At 34.2% G+C, this 18,279-nt stretch overlaps 1 protein-coding gene across 1 annotated transcript in view; it reads right to left on the bottom strand.

Moving 5' to 3' along the window:
* The window catches only part of ADGB (androglobin), a gene marked incomplete at both ends in the record, with an annotated part of 73,475 nt that overhangs the window by 14,181 nt on the left and 41,015 nt on the right, over window positions 1–18,279 (bottom strand). Inside the window, 9 exons of the mRNA XM_079550110.1 lie at window positions 2,185–2,369; window positions 3,293–3,480; window positions 8,277–8,430; window positions 8,634–8,768; window positions 10,253–10,346; window positions 10,684–10,818; window positions 13,308–13,446; window positions 14,659–14,826; window positions 16,244–16,358. Coding sequence (XP_079406236.1) covers window positions 2,185–2,369; window positions 3,293–3,480; window positions 8,277–8,430; window positions 8,634–8,768; window positions 10,253–10,346; window positions 10,684–10,818; window positions 13,308–13,446; window positions 14,659–14,826; window positions 16,244–16,358 — 1,313 coding nt within the window. The remainder of the gene's footprint in view (window positions 1–2,184; window positions 2,370–3,292; window positions 3,481–8,276; window positions 8,431–8,633; window positions 8,769–10,252; window positions 10,347–10,683; window positions 10,819–13,307; window positions 13,447–14,658; window positions 14,827–16,243; window positions 16,359–18,279) is intronic.

The following is an 18,279-nucleotide window of genomic DNA, read 5'->3' as shown; positions in this document are numbered from 1 at the left end:
AAATTTCCAAACGTTCTATGAATTATTAGTATGAGGTAAGCAGATTTCCCCAGAAAATATACAAAAGAAGAATATTTTCTCATGCTGCATTATCATCATAACGTTCCAATTGAAATTATGGTTATTAGAACTATTATCCTGCATTCATTCAGCACACAAATCACAGATCACTTCAAAGTAAATAATGAGAAATTTGAATAACTACCTAACTGCTGCTTACCGTTCATCATAATTCTAGTAACTTCTGTCCTTACAGAAGTCTCTTATGTCAACATGAATCATCATATTTAACTAAAGCCGATCTTAACAGGAGCTAAAGAACTATTTGTGATCTATCACGTATAACATTACACCCTGGTCCCTTATAGAAGATATTAATGTGCATAAACTGTGAAACCAGAAATGCGCTAAAGAAAGGCTATAATGGAAACACTAATCCACAAAACTTGAATTTAGGCTCGTTCACATGAAAGGAAAATCTCTCAAAAGGGAAGTGAGCAAGAGTGGGTAATCATTTCTCAGGCTAAAGAATTCAATACCGTTGTGGATTTAGATGAAATTAGTACATAACTCTTGTGATAGATGGAAATAAAATAAAAGCCTAGGAATTCTGAAGGTAGCTGAAAATAAGTTACACTAGCTTAAGACTCAGATTGAAAATAGGCTCTGAGGCATATAAGGATAAATCTCACTGTTACATGTGTTACACGTCTTATGTTTTTTTTTGTTCTGTTTTATCCTCTCATCACTTTGCTCCATGTTATCAAATGTGTAATTCTGGGGGAAGTATTCTTTTGTCTTCTTCATTTGCTTATAATCAAATTTACCTGGCTATAACATGTCACATCACTTCTTTTACAATGGTTTCTTCATCATGCAAACTGCTAATGTGCCTAACAGCATGCATGATGATCTGTATGGCCAGCTGTGCGTGCGTGTGTATTGTCTCACTGAACACCACTGAGAAGAGTCTAGCTTTGTTCCCTTTCCTTCTCTGTCCTCTACCTCAGGTATTTACATGCTGCCAGGTTTGGATTCACTATGATGGTTGGCTGGATTACACAGAGACAGTTTTAATTAATTCCAGATGCATTTATGTAAAGTACAATCAAGAGTTTCCTAGCACTTTGAGAAAATATGCAGATTTTAGCATATTTATGAAAGATGACTTTCGAACTCACCAATGGCAAGAAAAAAGCTGATAAGCCTGCAGTGTAATGAGTAGTAATACAATTTTTATATAGAAAATGCATCTTTAGTAAACAAACTTCTCAGATGCAGTTGTTCTGACAAAAATGAATAGGGTATTGGCTGTTAACTTTCAAATACATTTGTATTACAGGAAATTTTATTTAAAATCAAATATTCCCTTAAGGAATGATTTTCTCACTATCTCAGTTGCTATCATAAAGACTTCACAAAAGAATAATCAGCATTTATTAACTTTGCAAGTCATGGGGAAACAGTTCTTCCCTCAGTGAGAGGAAAGAACAAAAAAGGAAGGAGGGAATTTCTGTGAGGATCATTGTGTAGTTGTAGGAGAGGCTAAGTAAAAAAAAAAAGAAAAAATAAAATGATTTTTTTTTTAAAGCATAAATGTCATTGTATTTATTCATGAATGTTTTGCTTATCTTCGTTTATATGATTGATGACAAGCCAATAACACATGTGCTTCCATTACAGAGTGATGATCAAGATGGTGCATTTAAAGCACAGAGTTCAGTGTAGTCTGTGAATTGTCTACCCTATCCCACGATTTGGGCATCAGTTTCTTGACAACCAGTACCAAAACAAAGTTTCAGATCAAAAAGAGGCAAGATCTTGAAAATAGAGCGTATTTCTGTTCTCAAGGACAAGGCAACATGTGCATTAAACTTTCAAAACAGAGAAGCTACTTGAATGATCCAAACAACTCTTTAGACAGTTACAAAATGAGGCCAAAACACAGAGGAATAAAGAAGTGATTGACACCTTATTTCAATCAACCATTTCAGTATCTTTCCTCATTGCTGGGAACCAAAGATTTCAACTCATTGCTCAGGAATTTCACTTAATCGCAAAGCCACTAAGGATTCCATGGAAAAAGCGAGGAAAAAATTCTATTTTCTTTGTTTACATAAAGTTATTGTAAGAATGTATGCCCTTCAGTGAATAAAATGGTCAAATATTGAATACAATACTTACGTCGGGAACTCAAAAGTGTTTCATTACTCAAGAAATTAAAAGCAGGAATGACTGCATGGCCCTTTCCAGTGACATTTACAATTTCCTCCTCATTATCTAGGACTTGTAGCTTAATGAACACGTCTGATTTAGAGGTTTGTACCTGCACTGTAGCAATATGTGATGCTGTGACTTTCACTGAATACCTAAAGAAGAAAAAAAATCACAACAATATAACCAACAATGCCAGATATTTCTTTTTGAGGGAAGTATTGAAGCATTGTGCTGACATGGAGAAAAACACTTAAAACTGAGTTTTTAGCTCACTGTTTTCTTGCAATCTGGTGAGCTAAGCATCCTTTACTGCACTTCAGTGCAGTGAATCTACAATTAAAGTAAACATGGGCAGCTACAAAAAGTGGTGATATTGCCATTTTTTTCCCCGTTTTATCAGATCTCTATATTATTGCTCCTCCTGTAATAAAATTTGTTGGAAAAATATGGTTAGTGATATGATTAGTTTCATTTAACAAGTAATCCAGTAAAAGTTAAAAAAAAAAAAAAGTAAAAAAAAAATAGAAAAAGTAAATAATCACATTCTGATTGAACATGCTCTTCTAAAACAATCACATGCTCATATAAAATCAGGCAAAAAATATACCAAATTCCACACCTCCTCACTACTTGTAAAATCCCAGTTTTAATGCATGTTTAATCTCTGAAAGTAATATGGAATCACAGTCATTAATATGTAGGTAAGACTGAGCTTAGAGAAATGTGAAATATTATTATGAGAATTTTGAAACTACAGTCTGCTTATTTCACAACCATTATTCATTAAGCAGCAGCAGTATTTCAGGAAAAAAAAAAGCAACAAAACATTTATGAAACACAGAACCTGGTTTTGAGTATCTATGGCTAAAAAAAAATGGAGATGTTAGTAGCTTGTGGTTGCAGTGGTAATGAGAAGACGGTTGGACTAGATGATCTTATAGGTCTTTTCTAACCTTGTGATTCTATGATTCTATGTTTACTTAAACACCTTCCCCTTCTAGGAAAGAGGAAAGAACATACTTTGCTGAAATGGACATAAAAAGCAGGATTTAATCATCATTATCTCAGTATTTACCTGAACATTACATATTTGTTATTGGGGATGTAATACTCTGTGATTTCTTTAGTAGAATAGACGTTATTTACAGCCTCACGAGAGAGGAATGGGAGAGGACTATGGGAACTGATGAGTCGGAGCCTCCATCTTCCAGCTGTCAAAGACTGGTTACCAGTATGTGCTTCAGCCATAAATGTATATCCTTTCTGAAGAGAAAACAACATATTTTTACTCAGAAATGACACTTGCTAGTCCTGGAAACACAGCTTGCAATGCAGAGTACCAATTCAAGGTAAAACTGAATAAGTATTGAAAAGGCAAGTCATAGATGTAAACTGTAAAATTACATCAGAGATAGTAAGGCTGGAGTGAAGAACTGCCTAATGACAAGTGAGAGGAAATAGAAAGTAGTACATGAGAATAAAAAAGAATATTCAAAGAAGTTGGTGAAAGAATAAGTGAGAGGAGAATAAAAAGAAATGTAAATAAATGACAAAGGAGTACAAATTCTTGTGAGCAACACATAGAAGCCTTCACTGACATTAAAGTTAAAAATTTTAAACTAAATATTTAAATACTTAAAGTGCTAATTATTTTAAACAACATACAATATAAAGCTCAAGAATTAAATAAATAAATAGTTAAAAGAGAAGTACTACAATAAAAACCAAACTAAAAAAACATCTAACAGAACAGAAGATTCTGGCCCAGCATTAACAAGCTTGGTGCAATTAATTTCCAAATAATTGAATCAGTATCATCTCCTGGTTTTTAATGAAAAGGGGAAAAAAAAAAAAAAAAAAAGTAGATTATACTGTTGATAAGAGCATTCTATAATCTTCTTGAAATCTTAGATTTATTTGTTTCTCTCCTTGCTGATTTTAAAGGTTCTTATCGTTACATTCTGACTCCTCAGCTGTTATTATTTTCCAGCTTTCTTGAACTATTTAAACAATTAGGACAGGTTTGTGGTTTTTCTGTTACATTTTTTCCCTCCATTATAACCATGCTGAATGGCTCAAATCACTTCAGACTGCTCTGAAGAACAATAACTGTTTTTTCACTTCCGAACTAACTACTTTAATAGGTCACCTGCTGTCTGGGGGGGGATAGTCAGGTAGAAGCAATATTCATACTCAGATGGAATAAAGAGACAGATAACTTGAATGCTTGTATGTCCACCCTACATGACATTTCCCAACTGCTAATTCTTGGCATTACAAGGATCTTCCTTAATGTACTTGGACTGGGTACCATCACCCCTTTTCTAATCATCAATAAAGTGGGCTTTGTTTTCTTCTCCTACTGGAACTTCTAAGAGACTATTGATAAACAGTGTTCCACACAAGCCTGTCAAATTCAAAATGACTGGCCCTTCTCCTTCCTTCACAATATTAACCATACAAACAAAAAAAGTGTAAGACCTTCCCCCCCTGTCAGGTGGGGAAGAGTAGAACCACAGAAAAAAGAAGAAAAAGTTATTTGAGGGAAAAGAAAAAAGAATACTGACTTCCTATCAACACTAAACTGAAGTGAGTTCCATACAGAAAAAGTATTATTCTATTAATTTGTGACTCTCTCATGTACTGAAAACGTTATTTATTGCCCTATCGAGAAAAAATTTGACATTTCAAGTTCTATAGAATAAAATTGTTACAGATTCTCCAGGGAAAAAGCATTCCCTATAGTTCTGAAAAGGAGAATTACTTAGAATGGCTAATCTGTATGCTTATGCATGCATGCCATGCACATGAAATAAATGTGCTTTCAAGTGCTAGTGCAACATGAAAGTTGCAAAGTAATTTTAAAATTGTAAATACTTTTAACTCCAAAGGTGACCACAGCTGAAGATGAGAATACTAATATTTTGGCAATTCATGCTCAAGAGGTTTAGCAAGTAGTATACTAAAGCAAAATTATACAAACATGAAATAAAAACATGAAAACTTCTTCATTCATTGATAAATCAAATGAAAATCTCTCTTCGTGCTGGAGGCACGTGCAAATACAATTTGGAGATTTAGAGATCAGATTCAATCTACGGTTAAATTAATAACACTTCAGCATTTAATAATTTCATTGCAAGACATTAAATATCAGTACATTAATCTTATTTAAAGTCTTGTAAGAGTCTAGCACACAGCTAGAGAAGTGTGTGGTAGACAAAAAGTTTGGCATAAGCCAGCAGTGTGTGCTGGTAGTCTGGAAGGCCAACTATATCTCGGGCTGGATCAAAAGAGCAGTGGCCAGTAGAGCAAGGGAAGTGATTGTTCTGTTCTACTCTGTCCTTGTGTAAACCCATCTGGAGTACTGCATTCAAGCCTGGGGGCACCAGCACAAGAAAGATGTGGAGCTGTTGGAGTAGGTCCAGGGATGGGTCACACAGGTATTTAGAGGGTCCCTGAGTGTTGTTCAGCTGATGCTTGAGAAATGCTTTTCTGTCATTTTTGGCTCTGTTAAAAAAACTTGTGTATAAGATAGTAAAAAAAAGTATATAGTAGCAGTATACAAATAAAGAGACTAGAAGAAATAAAGTAGTAACTTGCATTGCATTTTTTATTTAGACTGTAATATCTGCAGAAAGCAGGCAAAAGACATTATCGCTAGTCTGCAGATTTTATCCCTACTTTAGTATTAATTTCTGAATGATTGAAGGCACTCCTAGAGCAACTCTGTAGCAAATAACAGTATCTACTGATAAAATTTACTTTTGCTCTGTTTTAATCTGCCGAGTCTTAGTTTTGCAGCAGAACAACTAACTGCTAGATTTATTCAAAAGGAAAAATATCTTGTTTTATATTAATACATACATTAAGGAATTCAGGCGTACTATATTTTCTTGTTTTATTATTGACATTTCATATAAAATACTCTTAAAAGAAAGGTAACAACCAGATTAAAATGACAGTACCATATGCAATTGTCACAAAAACAGAATAATTGTCTTGTCAAATCATCAGTCAAGTTTTCGGTGGTGTTGCAAGTCCACTGAAACATTAACGGACCATTTGCAAAAAGGAAGGTAAATTGTTTGGCATAAGTGCACAGTTTTATTGAAAAACTCAGTAGCAGAGATTATGTAATAAAACAAGTGGAAAAACGCAGCATACACGTACAATTCTGTTTTAATACTCTTAAATCAAAATCACTCTTTACTAATATTAACCATATTTTATAACATTAAATATAAAATCATAGGCTTAGAGAGTAAGAAAAGTGGTTATCTGCAATAATAATTATGGTGGAGAGGTCTTCAATAAAGAAAATAATGATAGTAATTCTTTAGTTTATGACAGAATCACTGGAGCTGTCACATGGTGTATCCACGCAATAATAAGTAGGTGGGGGTAGGGCATACCAAAATGAGCATCTCCAATATTAAAGCCATAGTACCGCACAAAGGTTGGCAAGATCTTAACTGGAATACTGTGTGCAATCCTTGACATCTCTATTCAAGAAAAGTGGGAAGAAGTCCAAGGGAAAAAAAAAACCCATAAAATTGTTTCCATTCCATAAGACAGAAATAGAACATTCACAGTCTGCTAAGCAGGACAAATGCTGAGATGAGTTCTGAAATAAATCTGAAGTTGTGATCATTCTTTACACAAATCATCATTATCCTGAAAGGCTGTAAGTGGTGTTTATTACTTGGATTTCTTTTCACATCCTGCCACTTGCCACTGTCTGAACCTTCCTTCCTGGTGGAATACACACCCCACCTCTGAAGATTCCAAGTTAACTCTGAGAACTTGATGATATCCCTGCAGCAGGAGTAGTCCTTACCTGCCACATTCAGCTGGCATTCACTGCATGCCTTGGATAAAGCAAGCTCATTCTATTGGAGGGGATGGGGAAAAGGTATGATAATACTCAGAGTAAAGCTACAGAAGAAAGACAACAAAACAGTCCTAGACTAACATCAATTCCTTGCTACTGACAGACAAAGCTAAAACTTGAACTTATCTTCACTAAAAGGATCAGCCATGGGTAGTTGTGGCTAGCACAGACAATATTAGGGGTAATGCTGAAGAGTTTAGAAGCAGGCTAGAACAGGAAAAGAACTAAAAAATAATAATAAACTAACTTCTGGATTAGTTCATTCTGATGATCTTCTGAACTATCGAACCAATTAAGCTACATGAAAACTGTACGGGAATAGAGAAGTAGTCAACACTTGCCACTGATCATACTTTTAAGTCCAGGGAAATGTTGTCATAACAAAGAAACTAGAGAAGGTAACCACATCCAGTACACATTTTGAAACACAAGACTCTAATTAGTGAGACTTCCTGACCTGGAACTGATTTCAAGTAGTATTTTATAAGTAATGTGCATAGTCAAACAGTGATCTATGTTTAATTAACTGGTCCCACAAAGCTAAGGGTTATAATTTTAAAGAAAAAGAATTCAATGTTACTTTAAATAAGGAAAATGGTCTGAAAGAAAAACCACTCAAATCAATAGTGAAATACACCACATTTCATCAAGAAAAAAAAACAACAGGATTCAGTTATTCAGGAAGGCACTTAAGGCTATAGCAGTATGAGTCAACAAAGCTCTTGCAAGAAAAATAAAGGGGGGAGAGATGGGAAAATGAGCATCAGAATCAGTTTAATAAGTAGTAAAGCCTGCCCAAAAGACATATAAACTAATCATTCCTTAGTCATCGTTTGTTTCATTTTAAGTTAATCCTTGCTGCAAAGTTTTCTGTGCTCAGTGTTGCATATCATAAACAAAAAAAAAGAGAACAACTGGGAGCAGTCCAGAGGATAAAGTAATCAAGAATGTAGGAAACCTAACTAGTAAAAAAAAGACTGAGCAGGCTGTCATCTTTAGCCTAAAAACTGGATATCTGGGTAATTAGGAGGTCAGTGATAGTCTATTCGAACTTTTTAATAATCGTGGCCATACTTCTAAGCAGAACATTAATACGTAGCTGAAAATGTCTACAGAATTCAGCAATCATTTTTATTCCAATTATTTTTATACTCCACACATTTACCTTATTTTTGGGGTAAATATGAGGTGCCACTTTCAAAAAGACATGCGGCATTTCCTCCAGTGTGTCATTATCAATTACATGAAGTCTACAGGAAGGAATAGTGGTATACATCTTTGGCACTATGAGCATGTCTTCCGGGACAAAAAATATTTCTCTAAAATAAAACAATGAAAAAACAAATTAAATTCATTTTATTTTCACAAACTGAATAATTTGTGTAACAAAACAGAAGTATACATTAGAATTTGATGAAAACAAACTCATGTAAAATCATGTGTTTTGAAACGTGTTAGTGAAAAGCAGTGTATCATTTCTTCTTTCCAATAAGAATCACATAAAAGGCTATACAAAACTCACCTAAAAACCACAAACCAAATATTTGGTGGCTGATCAGAATATGTTACAGCATAGTCAGCGAAAGAGATCTTACACCACTCATCTTCATAACAAGGAAAATTTTTGATTGAGTTACAGTTTCTTCTAAACATTTCTCTGGAAAATAGTAAAGCAAGATAAGGATTTAAATCTACTCATAATCAGGAGGGGACATGTATTGATGTATATTATGAAGAACACTGCTTCATATTTGAGAGTAAAATGAAATTATAACATGTTTTAAAAAATAATAAATCAGGTAAGGAAGGTGCTCTATTAGTTCAAGAGCCAGTAGCCTGTAATAACTGATACTTACATACAAATGTGTTGTGTATTCGTCAGTCTATCCACTGATTATTTTTATTATTAAAAAAGTAAAACAACCAAAAACATTAGATAGGACGCCTTCCATTTCTTTATATTAAGCTGTCATCATAAAGCTATGGTATCATAAGGGGATTTTTAAAAACTTTCTTTCATCTTCAAACTCTTAGGTGTTATCAGTTTCTGTGGAATTAGAGCTAACCTGTCTGGCACCTGACTGACACTGGGAAGCTTATTTATAATTTGTGGCACCAAAAGTTAATGTTCCTCTGAACATGTCCAAGTTTTAAATTGCTAGTGTTATTCACCAAATCTGGCCAAAACTTTGATGTTTTGCCTTCTCTAAAGAGCAGTTGGAATTAACAAACAATCCCCACTTCCATATTTTTAGCAATGATAATAGCCAACCATGGCATTTAATGAAGGTGAGTCACAGAGAGGATCTAAACTTTCTCAGAATTAGTTTAAAGCAGAACAGTCTGAGATATTCTTCTGCAAAGCTTTGCAAATATTCCTTCCATCACTGATGAGCAGTGCACATGGACAGAAGCAGCTCCTCAGAAGCCTCCAATCTGTGAATTCCTTGAAAATTACAGTATGTGCAAGCACAATGAGCTTCTCTTTGTGAATGTAGGATTTGTAATGAGAAACAAATTGAAAATCTTGCTTAAAGAGAGATGTTTTAGGGCTTTTTAAACTAAGAGATCACATTGCAAAATGGTGCTGCTTCTGTCCTGTGGTGCGTCAAGGCTTTAAGTATAGGAAAACTGGAATGGACTGCCAAGGGAGGTGGTGGAGTCACCGAGCCTGGGGGTGTTCAAGGAAAGGCTGGATGTTGTGTTGAGGGACATGGTTTAGTGGGAGCTATTGGGAATAGGTGAACAGTTGGACTGGATGATCTCTTAGGTCTTTTCCAACCTTGGTGATTCTATGATTCTATGATTCTATGAAAACTATCCTAACACTGAACTGGAAAAAAAAAAAAAAAAAAAAAAATTACAGAAGACAATATTCCAGCTCAAAGAAAAACAAAAAACCCCACCAAACAGCTGTATGGTAGCATCTTTACCTAATGGTTAGACTTGATACACTTTTACTCATGCAAACATATAATAAAGCACACCATATCTCTACAGAAAGCATCCTATCCTTTCTGAGCCAGTTTTGTAATTTTAAAACTAATAACACTCCTTCCACCTTTATTGTGTGCACCAGCAATTCATGGCAACTCTGTGGAAATGGCTGCAATAAAGTAGTATAATTTATTATATCATTACCTTAACAGCACTACAGCACACTGTTCAAAATTTAACTCAATTGAAGTCCACAATTTTTGCAAGATTTCTTTTACAGCAATGTTTTCCTTAGTACCTAGAAATAATAAAATAAGTTAGAAAATGTACATAGTACCTAACTTTTGTATTGTTTTAAATGTACATTTATCAAATATTTGTGAAAAACATCACTCAGAAGTTAATTGTTTTATGAATGCTATCTTATTAGGAATTTTACAGAGGTGCCAGAGAGCTGACAGCTACTTTCTCCTTTCACTATCCCCATTATCATCACCTTTATATTTTTCAGTACTTTTCCAGCTTAAAAAATTATGTGACTAATATTTTCTATTTTAAATACCATCACAATAACATCTTGTGTTGACATGAAATGCCATAGAAAATTAACTAGGTATTAATTAAAAAGGACACACCTGGTTTTCTGCTGTTCAGTACTTTTCTCACATAAACCCCCCTCCAAACAGCTTGGAGTTTAAGAGCTGCTGCTTCTTCTTCAGAAGTGGGAATTCTTTTCTGCCAGCTACTTAGGGAATTCACTTCACAACTCTCTGAAAGAAGAGGAAGAGAACAAGCAACACTTTATTAGTTTACAAGGCTGGAAGCCTTGTAGCTGCTTGCTATAAAGTGAAAATACAAAGGAGAGCTGAGTTACAGAAGTAATAGTTCCTGCATAAAATTTCCATTTATGGCAAAAATACCACTGTTAAAATTTTCCTCTTATCATTATAAAAATAGATACTATATACTGCATAATTACAAAGTCAGCATGCAGCTACTATGCTAATGCTGAATACCAAATTGTCATATTTTTGCTTCTCTCTACAGATAGGTGTTGCATTTTATTTTTTAAAATTAAGTCCTGTAATGAAATCATCTTTCAAAAATAAACCAACATAATTTCATGCATTAAAGTCTGAATCTGAATAAAGCTTAAAAGAGCTTCACAAGATTTCAAGTGTTTCTATCTCTGAATCTGATTTTACTAAGTGATAATTTGAACACCAACAATATTCAAAACATTGCATTTGATATCTGCTAAAGAGGTACAGAATAAGGGTAAGACAAATGATAATGTGGAATTTTGTTTATCTGACTGTGACTTTCAGTTATCAAGGAGTTTTTGAATGGAATAGAAATTAGAATCATAGAATCCTTAGAGTTGAAAGGGACCTTCGAAGGCCATGTAGTCTAACTCCCCCTGCAATGAACCGGGACACCACAAGTAGATCAGGTTGCTCAGAGCCCAATCCAGCCTCACTACATCTCTGAGTAACCTGTTCCAATGCCTGACCACCCTCATTGTAAAAGCCTTTTTCCTTACATCTAACCCAGGTTTACCCTCTTTAAGCCTGAAGCCATTTGCCCTTTTTCTATCGCAACAGAGGCTGCTAAAGAGCCTGTCCTCTTCTTTCCTGTAGCTCCCCTAATAAGTAGGTTCTGACAGGTTACTAACGAGAAATTTGATGGAATTCTTGCCCAGAATTAACATCCTTGAAGCTATCAGCACAAGGGTTTACCTGGGGAGATAATGGGGAGTAGCACCACAGGGAGGCAGTGTCAGGAAACCAGCTGGGAAATGCATTGATGCACAATGAGGGGAAGTGAGCTAGAGGGAGAGGAAGGATAATGCTCCAAAATGAAGTACTATCAAAGAAAAAGGAGGATGAAAGAGTGACACATGGGGACACAGTGGGACAAATTAGATTAAGAAAATATATTACTTTCATCAGAAAGAAGATCACACATTTCAACCTAATATATTCCATTTAATATTGATAGAATTGATTGCTTCCAACCATTATTATTGTCAAAAGTCTCCTTAATACTTAGCAACTCTGAAAGGTTACACAAGTTCAGTCCAAGAAAGAACAGTTTAGAACTCAATATGGCACAGCACAACCACTTTTTAAAAGAAGCATGCAATCATAGAATAAAGTTGGCTGGAGAGGACCATTAATCTAATCACATATTCAAATCAGGATCAAGTAGAGCACATCGCTCAGAGTGTTCAGCATACGCCAGCTCATTTTTTAATATCTCCAGGGATAGCGACTGGGCAATTTCTTTCAATATTTGACAGGACCGACAGTGAAGAATGCTTACCTAAAATCCAACTCAAATATCCTGTTTTTAACTTGTGTCGTCAATGTGCACTACTGAGTGAGATACATATTTGAATTTCAAATACAGTTTACACCAATAAGATTATAGCAGATAGCTTGACTTCTAGACAAGTTTCAAATGAAAAGGTTCATACAGAACCTTTATCTACTCTGTTTCCAGGAAAACACATAACAGCCTGCCATTGAAAAAAGCATGCAGCTTCAGAAACTCCCATCTTTATCTCACATTGTATGAACTTGCCTCCTATGGATCCACTGCTAGCTGTTCCTTGGGGGTGAAGAGGATTTGGACAGATCAACATTACTAGATTGTTTTCAGGATGGCTTCTCAGAAACTTTACCAGACAGGACTGCTAACTGCAGTATGTCCTAACAAGACTTGTCATAGACAAGTCGAGACAAATTCAGCACAGAGGGCAAAATAGCTATGCTACTAAAAAAAACAAATGGAGATAGCATTTTAATTTCAGACTTGATTTGACCCACCCTCATACACAGACAAGAAGAAAGATGTCATTCATCTGTTATGGTACCTTTCAGTGATTATTACTGATTTTCTGGTCTGGTAAGATGCATGACTAACCTAACAATTCAGCAGTGCTAATGTAGGCCAGTCCTTCTAGGCATAAAGCAAATCTACAAACCTTATAGATTTTAGATTTGTAAGTTAACAGAACATAAATATAGTTTTTGGACCAAAAAGAGCATAAATATAAAATATAAAAACATTTATAGATACACTTTTTGTACTTTTATTCTGAGATATGTCTCACTGAATAATTTCAGACATTCTGCTAACGGTAGAAAACTTGAGTACCTCATAAGAAATGAACTTTGGTTATTTGATCAGGATCAGTGAAGATCTAGTTCCCTCCAATGTACGTTTGAAGTTTTTACTGATACCAGTACAGTACCTGAAGACACACTGTCATCCTCAAGTAGATCAGTGCATTTAAAATCTAAAGTGAAGGACCTGAAGGCAAATTTATACTTATGAGGCATCTTCTTGTCCAATACATATTTGATCAAAGACCATAATGCACTATTGAAAACCTTAAATAAAAAAAACGAAAACATTTGTCAGATAATTATTCATTTATAAAAGCCAACTTATACTGGCTCTCATTAACATTTCAAGAACTTTTTAGTTGTTTTCATTTTCATGTGATGCTTAACTTTCTCTCACACATAACTGACAGTCCTTACTGTGGAACTCCAGTACTTCAAGCAAGCAAGCAAGAGAAAACTATTTTCATGCCCAGCTTTTAAATACAGGACAGATTCCAGAGCACAGGTTTTCATTATCTAAAAATCTTTTAGTTTATGTGAAGTAAGCTGATTTTCTCAGACCAGAACTTAGAAGAACATGATCATTACCATTATGACATGGGCATGACTACTGAGTCAGTAGATGAACCCCGTTATAAAAAGTAGGAATATACTGATGGGCAAACAGGGAAAATTTGGTGTCCTACTTTCATGACTGTATTGATGTCTGTTTTTATTCTTGACACTCTGATGCTCTTTAGGAAGAAGAAATCCTAAAAGAGAAAGTCTCTTCCTGCATCTTTAATTAGATTAGAAATTTCAGACTATGTTTTTCAGAGCCAGTTTCACAGTCCGAATTGAAAAATAGCTAGGACTTAATGTAAAAAAACTTATCAGTCTGTTTTTCATTCTCCTTATTTTCAGATTTTTAATTAGTTCTTGAGTTATATATATTAATATTAATAAAAACTTATTTTATTTTGAAAACAGTTAAGACTGATGAAGGAAGAATCCACTTTAGCACATGCCTATATTCAGAATCTACATTGTCTACATTAGACAGATCATTTCCATATTTTCCTTCTTGAATCACTGTTGGCTAATTCAAAGTGTGCCTTTAAAAAAAATCCTTTGCTACAATACACTAACCTTCTTGTGAGAGCAGATGATATACATACATCTACATCTACTGAATTTTCCTACAAGTCCCTAAGTTACTGATGTACTGTGACCCAAGGAGCGGCCGGTGAAACGGACCAAAAGAGAGATTCAAATTTAAAGCACAGTGCACATATTAAAACGTGTTCACAATAAGAGAAGATAATTACGGAACGCCACTGCAAGTTCCATATGCATTGATTCTTAATAGCAAGTGCCACATTTGAAACATTCAGGAGGTCCTTTGTAAAAACATAGCCACTGGTTTTTAATGACAACATTAAGCTGTTATCTGATCTCTGCAGCCTCTAGATACGTGTTTACCGAACAAAGTTTCACCTTAAAATGTTCTTCAGCCATTTCAGTACCATGGATGCCAGGAGGACAGTGAGTTAGTTCCAAATCCTTCAGAGCTTCAGATAGTTTGGGCTTACTGCTGAAATTATTAATCACATTTCCAATAGCTTTCAGGATAGCAATAGCCTGCCCAATAAATCGGTAGCTCTCCTGGGGAAAGAGGAGAAAAATTAGCTGTTGCTATCTAGATTGCTTTAAGATTTTGTTTCCTTTTAAGATTCCGTTTCCTTTCTGAGCAGTGACAGTACATTGGCATTTTTTCCTGATGCTGAAATACTAAAAATTCCTTAAATCCTTATAAACTATAAAATCAATTACGTATTCAAAATTCCAAATTTTCAAAATTCATAATGTGCAAAATTTCACCAACTTTAGCTATTGAAATGAATATATGACAATGTTCTAACAAATAGTATAAAATATATCTGTTACGGATTTTTTTTTTTTTTCTGTATTATTGGTCCTAGAACATTTAATCAAAAATAAGAGGAACATAGAAACTTTCTGCTGCAATAATAAGATGACTGCTGTTAGTTGAAGTGTACAACATTGTTATAGAATGGTATAGGTGAATATTTGTATTCATCTGAAAACAATGCCCAAATATATGCTGCCTAAGGCATCTTTAATCTCCCCCAGCTTTTCTGTGCAAAAAAATTAGACACTTTCCTGCAAATGACACACTTTAGACAAAGAGATAGTCCAGCAACAAACAATTTTTAATGTCCCAACATCTCATAATTAATCTCATAATTAATAATTAATTCCTTGCTAGAATAAATATATTTATATGTATATATACATAATGCTGCTTTAATACCTAATCATCAGGTTCCTGAATCTGAACTGCTACATGAATTTGCCATTATGCTCACCTTCCAATTTATTTACTTAACTTTTGCAGAACTAAGTTTGAGAAGCTGTATTCCCTCCCCATATGCTCATGCCAAATATTTGGGCATACTGCTTGCCAAAGAAATCTTGAAAACATTAATGGCAGTGATACCCATCTATGCTGAAGGCAACAAAGACCAAAAGTTATAGGAGTTGTAGGAGGATGCTCCCCACGGCATCTTGCCCCAGCTTTGAGAAATTGTTTGAATCAATTTTTCATTTTAGGGATAAAAGCTACTCTGTGACCTTGTTAGTAATATGTGATCTCATGGGACAAAACAAAATTTATTGATGTGAAAACCTATTTTACCAGACATGTATGTTTAAACATAGATCATGTGTACTTTTTTTACATGCCTCAAAGAGTGAGCTTATACAATAACTTGGACGTACATATCTCAGCAAGAGTATTTTCTGTATTCCACTTTAACCAGTTCTTCTGTGTATACTTCCTAATGCTTACTTGCACATTCATACAAGTCAGCTATTGCAAAATCCATTTAAATGTTTCTAGCATCCACTAAAAACATTTTCAATCTACTCATGCATTTCATATTAAAATTAATATTATATTCTCAAACATACTAAAAGATCAATAGTATTCCACTTCAAAACCAAATAACAGTCAGAAATAACTTTAACACAATACTTGACTAGTTCTAGACATGCACACCTTTTCGAGATTTCGCATTACAGCATCCTCTTCTCCAAAGACACAGGGCACCATGCTACAAAGATGAATATGGTGCCCTACAGCAGAACTTACTGTAAAGAGAAGTACGTGTCGTCTACATTAAAAGAAAAGAAAAAAAAAAAAAGAAAGAAAAAAAAAATTAAATTAAAAATAACTTTTTTCATTGTTGGTAAGTCGCAGTTATTGTTAAGCTTTTCTTTTCATACCAATGTTTGTTACAAAAGATACCCTCTCGCAGATTCTCTCACTCTCCAAATCTTCCTAACTCCTTGCTTTGCTAAAACTTCCAGATACAGGCAAATACAAATAGGCAAAATCAGAAAAATCATTATTTTATTTGCTTATATTTAGATTTTACTTTTTCTGCAGCAGAATGAGTAATTCCACTATTTCAGATGGATATAACCTCAAAGCTTTTAGGTCAGTTTGCTACACTTAAAAACACATTTGCTCTAGGAAACTTCTAAAGGAAGTTAAGTGCTCTGGTCATATAAATTACATCATAATTTCTGTGTTTACAAAGACAACTACCAGAAAAATTTCACACATGCACTTCATCTCATCACAATCTTCTATCATTGTCAGAATGGCATTTAGACAAGTACATACTAGCCACAACTTCATATTAAACAGGCAGCAAGAGTTAGAAATTGCTCATCCCATCCTGAACTTCTCCTTGTTTTAACTACATTGTCTTGGGAAGTGAAATATAAGACACTTCTCAACAACTGACAAAGCAGAAAGAAGAAAGTACCTTCCAGGCTGAACAAGCCATATCTCATTTGAAATAAAATGGGAGAGTGGTCAATGAGCCCATCTGTTTCCTACACTTGCTGTAAATTAAAGCTTAATGAAAGCCTGCTGGCCTTGGTAAGAGGAAAGAAAATCAAAGGTAGGAAGCCAGTAGTTTTGCAGGTGCAAAAAAATGCACATTTTAATGTTTCTGTAGAGAACACAAACATGCAAATACAGAAACTATGCCAAGGAGGTGTGTGTACTGATAGAACCAATCTACAATCAGAATCACATCTTTTCTATATTTAGTTTGAATTTATTCAATTAGAGGTCTCTAGGAGAGAGTTTATTTTACTACCAACACGCTAGTATTATGGTATGTTCTTTCTACACCTGTTCATTTGAAGCCCGACACGATTATGTTTTATTTTCAAGACATTTAAAATATTGGATGGACATTCTCTGCGTGAATTTTCTAAAGTACATTTTCTTGAACTGTGAGCAAGTAGTGCAAAATTAATTTATATCTTAGAAAAAATAAACAAGTTGAAAATTCAGTTAATTGCTTACTAAATAAATTTTTGAAACATCTTTTTGAGATTAAACTGGTGTATGTCTCTATTTTCCAGCAAAGCAAAAACCCCCAATGAATTCATCAGCAAATATATGCTTAGTGCATGTTAAAACGATGTCATTTTTCATTTAAACCATTTCCAGAAACTAGTAAATATTAAAGGCTCTTGCCTTTTGTTTATTAATTTTAAAAACCTGGAAATTCTTTACACTTAATGCATGGAGTTATATACATAGAGAAATAAATTTTATTGTGTTCTAATTATGAAATTTTGTAAAAATTTCACTTATAATGGAAGATAAGCTATGCAAGGCCTCTTGTAACCCCTCAGAATTTCTCATCTCATGATTCACAAATCCTATTTCAAGAAAAGCTATGAAGCTTCCTACAGTGTCATTATTCTTTCACAGTTCCACTAAAAATCCTAATATTTTTTTATTTTTCTTTGTCCTTTGACAAATGTCTCAAAGTCATTCTCATTAGAAACAATTTTAAGTAGATTTTGTACTCTGTGACGTTTTCTGTATTTTTAAAAATTTTTTTCTTGCTAATTGCTCTTAAAGAAGAGCAAGAAAAAAAATTATAAATGTTTTGGTAATTATTTTAAATTCATAGCTATTTTGCAGTTTTACCAAACGTTAGCTATCAAAGAGTTTGATTTAAACAAAAACTTCAGTTTTAGAAAACAAAATCTTAGATAGTGTGC

Source organism: Tetrao urogallus (genome assembly GCF_951394365.1).
Source record: "Tetrao urogallus genome assembly, chromosome: 2".
In the NCBI taxonomy this organism is placed as follows: Eukaryota; Metazoa; Chordata; class Aves; order Galliformes; family Phasianidae; genus Tetrao; species Tetrao urogallus.
Note: the sequence above shows the minus strand (reverse complement) of the source record. Positions and strands in the feature narration are given on the sequence as shown.